Source organism: Neovison vison, chromosome 2 (genome assembly GCF_020171115.1).
Source record: "Neovison vison isolate M4711 chromosome 2, ASM_NN_V1, whole genome shotgun sequence".
In the NCBI taxonomy this organism is placed as follows: Eukaryota; Metazoa; Chordata; class Mammalia; order Carnivora; family Mustelidae; genus Neogale; species Neogale vison.
In genome coordinates, this window is record NC_058092.1 from 176,642,891 (window position 1) to 176,660,393 (window position 17,503).

At 34.1% G+C, this 17,503-nt stretch overlaps 1 protein-coding gene across 4 annotated transcripts in view; it reads left to right on the plus strand.

Moving 5' to 3' along the window:
- The window catches only part of CABCOCO1 (ciliary associated calcium binding coiled-coil 1), a 117,490-nt gene that overhangs the window by 18,090 nt on the left and 81,897 nt on the right, over window positions 1-17,503 (plus strand). For all 4 annotated transcript variants that reach the window (XM_044239595.1, XM_044239593.1, XM_044239592.1 and 1 more), the window contains exons 4-5: window positions 8,715-8,859; window positions 13,470-13,542. In XM_044239595.1, coding sequence (XP_044095530.1) covers window positions 8,715-8,859; window positions 13,470-13,542 — 218 coding nt within the window. The remainder of the gene's footprint in view (window positions 1-8,714; window positions 8,860-13,469; window positions 13,543-17,503) is intronic.

Below are 17,503 nucleotides of genomic sequence, written 5' to 3' on the forward strand. Positions count from 1 at the left end.
AAATATATTTCAAGTGGGTCACATTTTTACTTAAATATAAAATAATTGGAACAATAAAAATGTAGGAAAATATGAATTAATTTCTTGCAACCTTGGGTGGGGAAAATCTTTATAAATATGCCTCAAAATTCCAAAGACATAAAGACAAAGATAATTAAAGTTGATATATAAACGTAAAAGTCTACAGAGAAAAAAATACCAAAAGAAAAATTAAAAGAAGAGTAAGTAACTGGGAAAATTGTTGCATCTCAGACACCAGCAAACTATTAAGTTCTATAATATAAAAAGAGCATGCAGAAGCAAGAAGAAAAAGACCAATAATGCAATAGAAGAACAAGCCAAGGATATGACTAAATAAATACAAGAGTGTTTTTTTTTTTAAAGATTGGATTTATTTGAGAGAGAGGGAGAGAGTGTACACACGTGTGCGTGCACACACACACACACACACAGACCCGTAAATTGGGGGAGAGGCACAGGGAGACTGAGAAAGAATCAGAAGCAGACTCCCCACTGAGTGCAGAGCCTGACACTGGGCTGGATTGTGAGATCATAACTTGACCTGAAACTAAGAGTCTGAAGCTTAACTGACTGAGCCACCCAGGTACCCCAAAACAAGTGATTCTTAAACAAATGAAAAATTTAATATTAAAGATAATAAGGAAAATCCTAATTAAAACTACACAGAAATGTCATGTGTCATATATCAGATTGACAAAATTGTAAAATTTTGGAGCATTTTGAGCTGTCAATGCTATAAGAAAATAGGTACTATCTTCTATTACTAAAGGAAATATATATATAACCCCCCCATGAAGTTTAGGTTAGCAGCTATCTATCAAATTTACAAATATACTGTCCCCTTTGACCCAGCAATTCTACATTTGGGGATTTATCCTATTTATCCACTTACACACGTGTATGTAAGGTCATCAGTTGCAGTAATGTTTGTAAAAGCAAAACCTTAGAAATATCACCTGGAGACATTAGCATGACTCATGTTTAACATAATGTAGATACAGATATATAGTTGTATGTCAAGTTTACACATATATGCTTCTTAGCTCTGTCCATGGAGAACGCCTAGAAGCAATGACATCCAATATTAATGAGCATACTCAGGATCTAGGTCTTGCTTTATAATTTAATTCTCCAATAAAAGAAACCAGGGCTCCTTAGAGAAATGGCTGATTGTAGACCCAGAGCAGGGAACATAGAAGATGAGCCTGGGGCATATTGTAATGACTAAGAGTAAATGCTCAAAAAATCAAAATGCTGGTGGTATGTCAATGGAATAGAGAAGACAACTGAAAAGATTCTAGTGTCCCAAGTTGGAACAATTTGAACAAAATAACATAGTATATTGAATTATAGTCCAAAGTATAAAATTAACATCCACAAATCCATACTGATACAAATTAATGATTTATATAAATAATCAACTGGGTAACATACTGATTCCTAATACAGAATTCCTGATAATTTATGTAGATAATTCACCTTCCAGAAGTTAAAGCACAATTCTTCACCCTTTCAGTATGAGCTATACAGTGACTTCCTTCCAAAGGGTGCAGCATGGAAAGTGGAAAAAACTGGAACTCTACAGCAGAGAAGCCAAATAAATACTGTTCAACCAGGTGACTAAGGCTGACATTGTTAATGAAGAGCCATGTCAAATATCATATGCCCTTGATATAATGTGATAAGAATGGCACAGTGGTCTTTATCCCCCAAATCCTTAACCCCTGCCTAATCATGAGAAAAATGTAGACAAACCCAAATTGAAGGACTTACTACAATATTTCCAACTCGTACCTCTCAAAACTGTCGAAGCTATCAAAACCCGGGCAAGTCCGAGAAACCGTAGGGTCTAAGGAGACATAATGACTGAATGTAATTTGGTATCCTGGATGGGATCTTAAGACAGAAAAAAAGACTTCAATAAAAACTAAAAAATAAAGAAATCCAAAGAAAGTATGAACTCACAATAATAAATTATCAATATTTGTTCATTAGTTGTGTCAAATGTACCACAGCAACGTTAGCAATATGGGAAACTGTCTGGGGTCTATGGGAACTCTCTGTGATATTACTGAAACTTTTCTCTCAAGCTGAAACTACTCTGAAATTAAAAGCTCATCAGTAGGGATTAACTCATTCCCTAACATGGAATACTATGCAGCTATAAAAATAAAAGAATGAGGATGTTTTCTGGGTATGATATGGGGAATTGTGTATTGTTATTGAGTAAGACAAGGTGTAGAATTGTGTGCTTTTGTGTATGAAAGACAAACATGAGAATTTATGTGTTATATATACAAAGAATACTAAGAAAATACGGAAAAAAACTAATAAAAACTTTCCATAGGTATCTAAAATATACAAAGAACACCTACAACTCAATAGAACAAAAATAAATAACCCAACTTAAAAATAGGCAAAAGACTTGAATAGATATTTCTCCACAGAAGATATTCAGAAGACTAACAGGTTTATGAAAGTATCAGTAGTCATTACAGAAATGCAGATTCAAACCACAGTGAAATACCATCCCATGACTGTTAGAATGGCCATCATCAGAAAACAAGAGATGACAAATGCTGGCATGAATGTGAACAAAAAGGAAGCCTTGTGCATTGTTGGTGGGATTGTAAACTGGTACAACCACTATGGAAAACAGTATACAGTTTCCTCAAAAAAATTAAAAATAGAACAACCGTATGACCTGGCAATCCCACTTCTGGGAATAGATCCAAAGGGAACAACAACACTAATTCAAAAGGATATCTGCATCCTCATTTTGGCATTATTTAGGATAGTCAAGATGTGGGAACAACCTTAGTGTCTATTGATGAATGAGTAAATAAAGAAGTTGTGGTATATATATAATAATGGAATGATATTCATCCATAAAAACTAAAAAATTCCTACCATTTGTGACAACATGGATGGAACTTGAAGGCATTATGCAAAATGAAATGTCAGACCAAGAAAGACAAATACCGTACAATCATACATGTAGAATTTAAAACATAGACAAAACAAAACAAAGAAAGAAAGAAAGAAACAAAACACTGAACCTATAGAAAAGGAGATCAGACTTGTGTTTACCAGAGGTGGAAGGTGGTCAAGTTATAGACTTCCAGTTACAAAATAAGTACTAGGGATGTAATGAACATGATGACTACAGTTAGCACCACTGTGTGGTATAAAAGAAAGTTATTGAGAGTAAATCCTAAGAGTTCTCATCATAAAGAAATTTTTCCCCTCTACCTTCTTTCCTTTCTTTTCTTTTTATTGTATCTATATGAGATGTATATTAGCTAAAGCCATTGCAGCCACCATCTCATGATAAATCATGCTGTGTGCCTTAAACTTACACAGTGACATATGTCAATTATTTCTCAACAACACTGGGGAAAACTTTTTGTAGGGAAGGGTGTGGGAACTGAGCATGTGTGCAACAAAGGTTAAGGAAGCCTTTTTACAGTGTATTTCACATATGGTTTTTGAACCATGTGAATGTATGCAAAAATTAAATTGTAAAAAAGAATATGTGATGTGAACAGTCCTATGGTTTGCAAACTTTAAACTGAGTGTTCACAAACTAGAAACAGAATAAAGAAAAGTAAAACATTTTCATGAATCTCACATTCCAAATTTGGCAAGATATTTCCATTTTAAATTTTTTCCTTAACTTACAACTGACCCAAAATATTTCTTTTAGGTGAAATTTTATATTGTTGATATCAGTTCAAAAATGAATTTTAAAAACTTGAGCAGGATCCATCCACTTACTCATAAACTAGGAGAGAGTGAAAGTGCACATATAAAACTCAAACAGGAAAAAAAAGTCAGGGATCTAGTTTTTCCTTTGGGAAGGGAAAAAAAAATCCTCTCAAACTTTTAAACCTAACAAGGTTATAACTATCATGAGGAAAGAATATAATTTTAGCCAAGCATGCCAGAGAAAGAGGAAAAGTCTGTTTGTACTTAAACTAAAATGTGGTAGAGTCCTGAGCCCACAGTGAACATTCCCATCCAGCAACATTTTAATTACAAAGCTGTGATCACCAAGACAGCATGGTACTGGCATAAAAACAGACACATAGACCAGTGGAACAGAGTAGAGAGCCCAGATATGGACCCTCAACTCTATGGTCAATTAATCTTCGACAAAACAGGAAAAAATATACAGTGGAAAAAAGACAGTCTCTTCAATAAATGGTGCTGGGAAAACTGGACAGCTATATGTAGAAGAATGAAACTCGACCATTCTCTTACACCGTACACAAAGATCAACTCAAAATGGATAAAAGACCTCAACGTGAGACAGGAATCCATCAGAATCTTAGAGGAGAACATAGGCAGTAATCTCTTTGATATCAGCCACAGCAACTTCTTTCAAGATACGTCTCCAAAGGCAAAGGAAACAAAAGCGAAAATAAACTTCTGGGACTTCATCAAAATCAAAAGCTTCTGCACAGCAAAGGAAACAGTCAAAAAAACAAAGAGGCAACCCACGGAATGGGAGAAGATATTTGCAAATGACATACAGACAAAAGGTTGATATCCAGGATCTATAATGAACTCCTCAAACTCAACCCACACGAAACAGACAAACACATCAAAAAATGGGCAGAAGATATGAACAGACACTTCTCCAATCAAGACATACAAATGGCTATCAGACACATGAAAAAAATGCTCATCATCATTAGCCCTCAGGGAGATTCAAATTAAAACCACATTGAGATATCACCTTACACCAGTTAGAATGGCCAAAATTAACAAAACAGGAAACAACATGTGTTGGAGAGGATGTGGAGAAAGGGGAACCCTCTTACACTGTTGGTGGGGATGCAAGTTGGTACAGCCTCTTTGGAGAACAGTGTGGAGATTCCTCAAGAAATTAAAAATAGAGCTTCCCTACGACCCTGCAATTGCACTCCTGGGTATTTACCCCAAAGATACAGATGTCGTGAAAAGAAGGGCCATCTGTACCCCAATGTTTATAGCAGCAATGGCCACAGTCGCCAAACTATGGAAAGAACCAAGATGCCCTTCAATGGATGAATGGATAAGGAAGATGTGGTCCATATACACTATGGAGTATTATGCCTCCATCAGAAAGGATGAATACCCAACTTTTGTAGCAACATGGACGGGACTGGAAGAGATTATGCTGAGTGAAATAAGTCAAGCAGAGAGAGTCAATTATCATATGGTTTCACTTATTTGTGGAGCATAACAAATAGCATGGAGGACAAGGGGCGTTAGAGAGGAGTAGGGAATTTGGGTAAATTGGAAGGGGAGGTGAACCATGAGAGACTATGGACTCTGAAAAACAGTCTGAGGGGTTTGAAGTGGCGGGGGGGTGGGAGGTTGGGGTACCAGGTGGTGGGTATTATAGAGGGCACGGCTTGCATGGAGCACTGGGTGTGGTGAAAAAATAATGAATAATGTTTTTCTGAAAATAAATAAATTGGAAAAAAAAAAAAAAGAAAAAGCTACAGAGAACATAGTTGGGGCTATTAGCTGTAGCATGGTTGCCCATTAATAAAACTCCAGTGAGGAACTGCGTTTTCTACTGATTCAGTTTCTGATCTGTTCCTTGTCTCTCAAGCTAGTGCTACAAGGCATACTGCAGACAACCCACCTGGAATCAGAGTGAATCAAGCTAAAAAATTATGCAACATGGGATATATACAGTTCTCTCACTAATACACATTTTGGGGAGCCTGTGTGGCATAGTCGTTTGAGCAACCGACTCTTGGTTTCCACTTAGGTCCTGATCTCATTATCCTGAGATCAAGCCCCAAGTCTGGCTCCGCGCTCAGCATGAAGTCTGCTTGAAGATTCTCTTTCTGTTTCCCTCTGCCCCTCCTGCTCTTGTTCTCTCTCTCAATCCATCTCTCTCAAATAAATATATAAATAAGTCTTTAAACAAACAAACTAACTAACAAAAAACCAGTATACATTTCTGGGTTTAGTTTTTCCAGAGCCTGACCAAGAACGAAGCTGTCAAGTATTAGATTATTTGACCTCTGTCCAGGTCCATAGGCTTAGATTTATTCCATTGTATATAACATGAATATTAGCAAATAACTATAGGATACCTTTCAGTTCTATGAAATTGAATTGCTTTCCTCTAAATAAGAATGATAATAATAGGTAACATTTGGGTAGGATTAACTTGCGCCAGTTACCGTGCATTTGCTTTCCAAATTCCATCTCATTTAATTCACACACAGCCTTGAAATAGTTCTATTATTCTCTCCATTTAAAAATTTTTTTAAAAAGTAAATGAGATTTAGAAAGATTAAATAACTCCTTGAAGCCACAAGCATCAGCCACTGTGAGTGAGAAACTCACCCTTCCTACTACTATATCAAATGTTGCCAACTTTATGCTAATTCTAGAAAACACTATACATAGTAATATACTAGTGTACATAGCATTTCAGTTTCTCAAGTATTTGGCATGCATGTGTTATTTGATCCTCACAACAGCACCATAATTTTGAAAATTGGTCTTATTCTACATTTATAGATATAGAAAATGAAACTCAGCTCACCTAGCTAGTAAGTTAGGGGTAGTTAGCAGTTATAAGGTAGGTACCATCTTAAGTCTTCCAACGAATTATGACTAGCATGCTCTTTCATTACTGTAAATTTTTGAATATAAATTTTATTTCTAACAGAACATAGTATTTAAAAGGTTTAATCTTTCACATTTTAATCACATCACTAAATGTGGTTTTTAAAAGAGCAAAATATTTCAGTTAGATAAGTGAAATGATAACTTTCCTAATTTTTAAAGCCATTATCTATAGAAAGACATTAGACATAGAAAAACAGTTTTAAAGTGTCAATTATATTTCAACATAAGGAAATAGTCATATAAATGTATTTTTGTGCTTGATAAGTATAATTACATCTGGAATTATAATCAATTATCTAAGAATTTCTTTTTTCTCTGCATCTCTAATTAATACCATTTTAGTAATAAAATGATTCAGATTTTTAATCCATTCATTTTTGAATTGCTTTTATCCAGTAGATATTTCATTTCTGAAGTTATCCCAAGAAAGTTTCAAAAGAAGGGGATCATAGGGAAAAAAGTGTACAATAATAATTGAGCTCCCCTTAGAATGATAGAGGAAAGCTCAGTTATCCAGCAATAATTTGTGTATCTGACATATATAAAGGATGATCTGGAGGGAGGCTATGAGAGAGGGATGAATTGCCATTCATTAAACCAGTTTTTAATTGCCAACATTGTTTCATTCTAATTCCTACAAATAGGAATCTAGATGAAACAGATGGCAAGTTAGTGATTATAGTGTCTTCCTAAAATTTTTAATTGCTTTACTATCATTTTATCAGTAATCTGGGGTCATAACACATCCCAAAGTGATAGGGTAGCTGTGTAACCAGAAGTGGCTATGTCCAACAATCAGCTTATGTTCTCATAAATCCTGCGCATTACCCCCTCTTGCTGCCCTGAAAAATTCACTCGGTTAGCGAGAGGTCCTAACTGCACTGGTTTCCTGAGAGACATAGAGGTTTGGTTGGGACTGACCTGGAGGGAGGAGCTCACTGTTCCCTGGAGCCTTCCTCCAAGCCCCCAGCTGACACCTCCCCCAGGAAGCTGGTCCAAACTCGCCTTTGCTAGAGACTTTCAGTTCTCCACCTCCAGACTCTTCAGTTTTATGTCTATACTCGTCACTTGTCAGTGTGTGTGTGTGTGTGTGTGATGTAATAGTCACTTGTCAGTGTGTGTGTGTGTGTGTGTGTGTGTGTGTGTGTGTGTGTGATGTAATAGTATTTTGCCTGCCACAAGTAAAAATGAGCATAACTAAACAGGAAAAGATGGAAGTTCCTATTTGTATCATAGACACTATAAATGTTAAGTCTAAAGTTTTTGACATTTATCTACTTTTTTTTTTTTTCAACTGGACACATGCCATACAAGATACTTTTGCTTTTTTGTTTGTTTTTAGTTGCAAGAGAAGAGGCCACAATCACTGACTTGTTTATTTTTGGTAATGGTGGCAAAGTGGTGTCAGCGTCACTCGGCACTGTCATCTGGCTCTCACCACTTCCACCAGGCATACATTTGAGAAACAGCTTACATAAGTTATAAGTCTGTAGCTTGGAAAAGAAAAAAAAATCTTGATGTTTTACATAAAGATACATATTTCTGGCATCTATTGAAAATCTTCAGTCCCAAATTCCCACATGTTAACAATCAGTCAAAGCCAAGTGTTGGTTGACTCTGTTCATTTACATTTTCAGTTCTGATCAGCTCTCCTGTCTACAGTAACCGAACCTACTATGTAGGTCTTCCTCACCAGCTAATCCAAACAACTTTTGTTTCATTTCCATATATACACTCTTATCCTAAGACCATTAAAAAGCATATTTTCTATTTTAAAGTAATTTTTGGGTAGATTTTAAATGATCTTTGCATCTTAAAATGGAAACAAAGTCTTTAGACAATTGTGTTGCATTATATTGTTGGGTGTATCAGCTGCTATTCTTTTACACAAAATGTAATTATTAACCTATCATTAAAAAAACATTGCTGTTACCATTGTCCACACAAATATTGAAAAAGTAAATATTTGCACACTAAGAACATCTTGGATTATTTTTTTCCCAAAACATCTATCAAAATAATGCTTAAGACTTCCCTGGATCTTATTTTAGCACTGCATATGTCTTTGGAAGACAGCATAAAATGGCTTGGAGAAGTTATGGCTGAAACAGGACCATCACATTCACAGAAAAATGAGGAATGGAATGTCTTTACTATAAAACAAGCCAATGCTGTCATCGATTACTTAAAAATCAGGTATGGATTTTCTTTCAGTAGCATGTATTTTTTCATTTCATTATCTTTTACAAAATGTCTATTAAATAAAAATGAATTCAGTTTTTAGATATTTACAGAATTTATGCTGTAATTAACCCAGCCAATAATGAGATAATATTAAAATAATGAGAGAAAATTAAAATCAAGTATAAAATCAGATAAAAATATCAGGTATAAAATCAGATAAAAAATCAGGTATGGATTTTCTTTCAGTAGCATGTATTTTTTCATTTCATTATCTTTTACAAAATGTCTATTAAGTAAAAATGAATTCAGTTTTTAGATATTTACAGAATTTATGCTGTAATTAACCCAGCCAATAATGAGATAATATTAAAATAATGAGAGAAAATTAAAATCCAACAAGTAAATTTCAGGACATTGAGATTTTGGCTAGCCTTCCATTCTTAAAAAAAGGTTTGTATTTGATAAGTATAATTTCATCTGAAATTATAATAGATTATCCAAAAATTTCTTTTTTCTCTGAATCTCTAATTAATATCACTTTACTAACAAAATTATTCTTTTAGATTATTCAGACTTAATTACAATAGACAATATTTTAGTAGTTGGCCTTGGCATCAAAATTTCACATTTTAGAATAACATTCATTTCCATTTAAACATTTATTTTAGATGTTTTGTATTAGAAATTAAAGAGATTTATGTGCAAGTTTCCTTAGGTTTATTATGTACCCTGAAATATTTTGTAGTATTGACTAATTAAATTCATCAAGTTTTTCTTTATGCTTAGAAAATGACGGTGAATGGAGGGAAAGTGTTTTTATTATAGAGATTCTTCATTGGTGAAATAAGAAATCCTTTTATATAATCTGTCACAAGGTCTGTATTACAGTCATGCACCTCTCCCAAGTGACATTTTTAGAGTTTACAAATATTTAAATAAGAGTTGGTAAAATCTTTCTTTTGCCTAACTAAAAGCTTCTACAAAATATTTATTTTCCTCCATTACTATATACTGCAGTGTTTTCCAATTTTAAATTTTAAAAATTCCAAAATAAAGCATGCTGCATGATGTCCTAGACATGCTCATCATTTGCTTGGCAAAGATTCTGGCTGTTGTCTGGAAGCTTTTTAAATATTAACATGTTTTATTTGATAATGCTTATATACTGGTTTCTGGCATGAATTAATAATAGTATATGATATGTGGTGAAAAAATAATGAATACTGTTTTTCTGAAAATAAATAAATTGAAAAAATTTTTAAAAAAGAAAAAAATAATAGTATATGATATAATGTGTTTTTTATATAATAACACCTGATATAACCTGATTTCTTAGCATAAAACATGTACCTCCTAATGTATGTCTCTCACTAAAAGCTACAGTACTCTTCATATCAATTAGAGTAAAGCAAGGTCCTTGTGTGGGAGGAAGGAAGGAAGTGGAAATTCAGAACTGGAAAATCTGTTTTCCGAGGTCTTTCTGCCCAACAGAATCAGTGGGTGAGGGGAATTCTCTGCACATTTATATAGCTTTCTTCTTTCTCTTCTTTATCTATTTGAGACCACCAGATCTCTCTTTGAAGAACACACTATTACATCTGAGCTCTAAATCCCAGAGGTTTATAATGGACACTGGGACTAATAGTTAACCATAACAGCTAAACCCATGCAGATGTCCTAATGATACTTTCTAGATGGTGAAAGATGGCACCTCTTTTCTCTTTCGTCTTGTCTCTCTGGACAAACACTAATCAGTGAATTTCTTGACATTTCATTTCAGAAAATGGTTAAGTTAGGAAAGGATGTCAGTGTTAGTCACCATTAAATGCTTACCAGGATAACTTTACTTACCAAAAATTTCTAGCCTCATTTCTAAAAGCAACAACAAAAAGTAGTATTTGAGAGAGAGTCATGTAAAGTAAATCAGAACTATTTTTGATGCCATTAAATCTTCATATTGTGATTTAAAGAAATTGTACATTTTAAATGCATCTGTTACAAAAAAAATAAAATATCAGTTAGTATGATATCTAGAATCGATACTGAAGTTGTGTAAAGACAAATGTCATTTTCTACAATTTCTATTTAGAATGACTCATAGGTCCACAAATACAAATTTAATGGCAGTTAAACCATATAATATTTTTCATTTTAATGACTACAAAGAAGTTTTGTAAATATGAAGCTAACTCAATTATTGAAAGTATAAGTATGTTTCAATTTAATCTGATATTAAATTTACTCAACCAGTGAAACTCTCATCAACTTAAAGAGAGTAGTTTTTAGAACATGACCTATAGAACATGAAACTTAACTGGCAATAAAATTGAAATTTTATTTGATACTGTTAATAGAATCTAAATTGTATACTCCATCATGTGCCTGTGATTTGAAAAAAACTAATACCAAAATTCCTCTCTAATGTTATTGTAGGTACTGACCAATCAACTCATGTAATATATACATTGATAGGTTTTATGTAATACATACAAATATAAACGCTACTGCAGCTTGTCAATATAAGACATCATTTAGATATATGTGGTCCAAGTACACTTCTGTCATTGTGTATTCTACCCATTCATTAGGAATCAGGTAAAGGTAATGTGCACAGGCATTTCTCAATATAAGAAAATCAACACTGCCTCTCTGTGCACAACAGAGTATCCTACTTCCTGGCATGGAGCCCAGATGTCTTGACCCATTTTATTTCTTCCTTTGATTTAGAACTAAGACAAGATGTTTAACAAAATAGTCTAGGGGTTTGAGTCAGCTGGAAGTCTTCCTTCTAAAGAAAGAGAGAGGAAATGTATTCCCATAGCAGAGGTGTCACTTTGTTCCCATAGGAAGTCATTGAATAGTTCCTTGATAAAGTTAGAGAACCTCAACCAATATGGGGACCAGAGTGAGGCAAAGGAGGCAACTTATCCTAGCCCTGAAAAGTGCCTCTTCGGTAGGTGTCCTACTCCCCCCATCTGTCTTACACTAGTCCTGGCCTTGCCCCAACTTGTATCTTTGACCATTGCATCCAAGTCATGAATTTTATTTTCATTGCAAGAAGTGAATTTTCCTTTTGGCATGAGACAATCTAATTCCTATATGCAATGAGGAGAATAAGGCTCACAGATTATAAAATTGCAGGAAGGAAGATTTATGAATTAACTTATTTGTGTAACATGAGATGCAAGGAAAATTTTACACTAATTCACTGAAAGGAAGTCAAGTTATTTCCAAATACTCTACAGGCTTCAATTTTTCTACTCAAAATCAGTTATGGCCAGTCTAATATTTTTAACCTTAAAGCTCTCTCTAGGTAAGCAATGTAAGGGAAGGAGAATTTGAATTTATTTTGCTTCATTGAATCATCAAACTTCACTAATCTTGATGTATTTTCTAGCCAACAAATCAAGCTAATGTCAAAAGCTAAGTTAGTTTTCTGAGTGTTGGTGACTAATTTGAATATATGAGGTTTTTTTTTTTCCAAAAAAATTTAAAAACCCATGACTGAAGTCTGCATGCACATCACTTTTTAATGGATTGTGTTAGTAGTGAAATCAACTGCTGATAAAACTCAGAGAGACCCAGCTGCCTGAGGATTTCTTCATTGATTTCAAATGAATTGAAACTTTGATCCATTACAGCGTTCAGAAGAAGCCATTATTATACATGCTCTGTAGCTACATTTTGCAAATGTTAATTTCTCAGTTATATTAAAATCAATTTTCTTAAATAGCAAAAGGCACCAGAGTGAAAGAGAAACCACTAAGACAATTTTTTTGTTCTTGGGCATTTTGCTGTATTATGAGTCTATTAATTTTCCCAACCAGCAGGAAGAGAATTAGAAAAATCCAAATATTATCACAAACAGGATATTAGAAATCAGCCCTTCAGTAAATTTTTAACTCTCAATAATACTTCACTGAAATCTTTAAACTTATTAGAAAAACTTGTTTTAAGACTCCTATCCTTTGCTCTTCACAGTTCTTATACACTGACCACCTAATCTTTGGGTAGAAACTGAAGAATTATCTTTCTTAAATTAATTCCTCTCTTTGACCTGTGATCAAATATTCTATGAGAAAACCAGATACCTTCTAAATGGATTTCAGTTCGTGTTGCATCATTTTCAGGTGTTATCAGAGATTAATTTAATCTTGAAACAGTTTGAGAACATGAGACGTAATTGATATGGAAGTAGATTATAGAATTCAATGCCATTCATTCCAGAGGAAATTGGCTCCGGTTTGAAGCAAAACATGAAAAATAATGTGAAATTTAATGTTATTTAGGGGCAGTGCATTATTTGATTGTCAACCAAGAAAAGTCAAAATGTAGTCTAATTGCTCCCTTATCCCAAACCTCTCCACACATCACAGATTAATTTACTGATCTTATATTATGTACTGTGTTATACTGTCAATGTCTCAAAAGAGTAAATCATTAGTTTCTCACCATTTCTGGACAATTCATTTGGAATAAAAGATGTAGCTAACTCCATATTAGTGTTTAATGTCTTTCGTTTGATCATTATGAACAACTTTCCTTTAATAAATACTCTTACATATTTGTTTTCTTTCCCAATATAAGCTTATCAGTGTTGCACATTTATTTTTGTATTTCAGCTTATTTCAACACTACAAGCTATATGAGTTTTTATTCTACTCTACCAGGGAAGAAATTGTGATAGGAACTGAGGTAAGTAATTTATCTAGATGGAACCAATTAAGCTGAATCACTTAATGCATGCTGATCAGCATCTGGATCTTTAACTGCTTAAAGCAACTTCTTGTCAAGATTACTCAAGTGTTAATATAACCAACCAGTAGTTTGCAAAAAGAATAATTACATAAAGTGAGCTTTGGATTAAGAAAATAAGCTGTCTTTGGGCATTAAAAGCATTTGTTAATCACATATACTTTATGTATTTATGGATTATTTGACAAAGCAAAATTGAATAGGTTATGTATGTCTTCATACAAAGAAAATTTAAGGAAGTGAGATAAATTAATTGCTAAATCTCTTCTAATTTCACATTTTTTTCAATCTACTCATTTTTTTAAGGTCTAATTTAAATCCCACTTCCTCAGTGAAGCAAATCTTCCTTAATTGCATCGCATCTCAAAGGAAGGGTATAGACAATGTCTTTAATCACATTCTATTATTTTATTCTAGTTTATCTCTTTCTGCTGAATACTGGGTACTCTTACTACACCAGTAAGCACATAATGATGCACTATGCTGCACACTTCTTAAAATTATTTTTTGTGGATTAAAATAGTCAACACAATTCAACTGTAATTTCCTTGAAGGCAAGGATGAGGCACTGTTTTTCTACCAAAGCGTCAAGTATAATGCATAGTGGCCCCTCAGTTGATACTATGTAAGTGATTCAGTGACATTGAATACAATGACATTTCTATAAAAAATTATCTACCTAAAGATACCTTGGAACAGCTTTACATATTAATTACAAACTCATAATTGCTATAAATAAATCCTGGGTAAGAAAACATCTTAAGGAGGCTAAAGATGCCATAAAAAGTGTTCCTTTTGTTGTCAACTACTGGAGAAGGTAATGTTGCCCAGAAGTACCAGACAAAGGAGAGGCCCTGGTCACACGTAAAGAGTGAATATGGTATATTTACATGATCTTTTTAATTTTCTGGATATTAAGCACCAGGTGGAATGTGCGAACTTTTTTCCTGCCAGAGTGTTGTTTTTCTGAAGTTTATAAAGTGCTTATATCATTAACACCTAAGTCACTGTTATTCATCCTCTATGTGGGTACTTTTTCTTTGTGTTCTCCTCACAATATATCTTTTTTTTTTAAGGATTTTATTTATTTATTTGACAGACAGAGATTACAAGTAGATAGAGAGGCAGGCAGAGAGAGGAAGGGAAGCAGGCTCCCTGCTGAGTAGAGAGCCCAATGTGGAGGCTCAATCCCAGGGTCCTGGGATCATGACCTGAGCCAAGGCAGAGGCTTTAACCCACTGAGCCATCCAGGTGCCCCTCTTCATACTGTATCTTAAATTATGTGTCACTTGACAGAGTTTTACTGAAAACATTTCCATTGGAGAATTACATCATTAGTGCAGCAGAGTTGCAGTAATGATCAGTTTGGAATAAAATCCTATCTCATCTATTCAGCAAAACTTTGGGAAAATGAAAATGGTTTTAACGGCAGCATAAGCAGATATTTAAAATCATCAAGAAAAAATTTCATAAAGAACTCCCTTTTCCTTTGTTAGTTACACAATCACGCCTTTCCTCTTTGTTGTAAGGATATATTTAGGTGACATTTATGCTTAGGGAAAGATAAAATGGAGAAAGTAGACTGGGATTGGTGCCTTTATTTTCCTTTGTCTTTTGTATTTTCTCCAAGCTGACCAGAACTATAAAAAAAATCTTTAGTGAATGGATATTGGGTCTTCAAGTATTAGACCACTCATGGTACTTTAAAGGATTAACCAAAGCAGATATTATACTATAATATTTAATGTCATTGTAGAAGTGTCTGATAACCCTTGGTGCAAATATGTTTTTTTAATTAACGACCTTTCATAGAGGAGACAGAGGTCTGCCCTGCTAATGTAATTATTCACGCTGACTGCAGTGCTCTGGGGCCAAATAAGGTCCACACAACAACTGCATAAATGTTTCAAGTTTAACTCTCAGGCTAGTGTTCAAATTAAAGAACACTAGCAAAATTTAGTTTCTTTCTTAATTATTGATAGATGGTTATGATAAAACATACAAATCCCCTCTAAAAATAATTACTAAATACTAATTTCCATCATGAAAAGAACATGAGTAAACTATATTCATACTTTTCTTGGGTTTTAGTTTTAAAAAATCATCTTTTTGTTTTGGAATTTAGTGATCATTTCTGGCTGTGTCTACTCACCTTTTCCAAGAAATTTCATGTTATGCTTAGATCATTGAAGCACATTTTCAGTAAAATCATAATCCTTGACTTGAGATGCTTCATAGTCTAAAAACATTTCTAATAGATACAGTTCTATAAGTGGCATGTTTTGTAGTTCATTTGGTGGTTCACAGATCATATATGTTGGAAGGCAGTAAACAATCTGATTGAGCTAGGATAATGACAGAATGGAAGTAGCAAATTCCCATAGTTGTGGCCTCCTGAGAGGATGCAGTATATGAGATTCTCTCACTATTTAAAGGGATGAGTCACTGATTTCTACTCCTGAAACTAATTTTCACTGTTTGTTCACTAAAATTTAAATATAAATAAACTAACAAAAAGGATGGAAACTAACTAAATAAATAAAAAGATGAGGACTCCCTTTTAGTCCCGTAAGCCAGGAGCTCTCCAAGTCTAGTTTTGACAATGCAGTTAACCCAGATACTCTGACACAAGAATTGTAAGGGAATCAGAATCTCCTTTGGGGATATGTATTTCCTTTAGCCTAAGGCCCCACCCAGCAAGAAACCTGGAAACTGTTATGTTCTCTGCCTTTGTTACCTAAAAACTACATGAAACATTTAAAAATTGCACACAAAGAACACTATCAGATATTAACAATGGTGATGATCAAAATCTCATAGCAGATATCCAAAGTCATGGTTCTAGTCAGATATCTGCCACCCAGCATCTATTAATATGAGATGATACAAATATAAAATTATTTATTTATTCATTCAACATATTTACTATTACACTGTAGGTTTTGTTAACTTCCAGGAATACACAATGATAAGCAACAATTCTTGTCCTCAAGGAGTTGGCTGTCTAATGAGAGGAGAAAGGTGATTAAATAATTATAGTATGGAACCCAAAATGTTATGCTCCTATGGGAACAAATAGAAGACAAAGAGGAACATCTAACCTTTACAGGTTTATAGAAGTTTCTAAGAATAAGTAAAATCCTAAGAGAAAATCTAAAGGTTGTGAATGAGTTAGGCAGTGTACTTTCAGCACCAAGAAAGAAATCCCACTCAAAACAGTTCATACAATTAAAAAAAAAAAGAAACAGATATATTACTTGATCACAAAGTGGTAAATAGAAAATGAGCTGGACTAAGGTCAACCAACTCTAAGTAGCCAAACGATGTGAACATGTGAATGTGTGTATGCATGCATATATCTCAATTCTCATCTCTCTTAGACCTTTTCATCACTTTTCTCTGATTCTTTTTGTGTTGGTCTCATTGCCCTCTGCTGCACACAGTCTTTCCTCCAACTGGTGGGAGATATGTCCGAGGCAGCTCCAGTTTAGCAACTCCAGGAGAAAGGAACACTCCTTCTCACATTGTTGACATTATTGGCGATGCTTGTGCCATGTGTCCACTCTCAGTTAACCACCGTGGCCAGAGGAGTGGCGTCATGCTACTAGAAGACCCAAGCAGCCATACTCAATGAGTGTCAGAGGATGAATAGCTCCCCCCAAAAAAACAGAGCCTTTGCAAAAGGGAAGAGTGACTTAATCAGAAGAGTGAACTAAGCAGACATGTATGACTCTTCCATCCAAAATTCCATGAGGCCAAAAAATCCAAAAATCCGTAATAATGGGTAAAAGATTTTATAACATGTAAAACTATGTTTAGATGAAACCACAGCTAATACATGCAAAGAAGATGCTACAGAGTTAATGACATTTCTGTAAGCATCCCTCACTGATACGAAAAT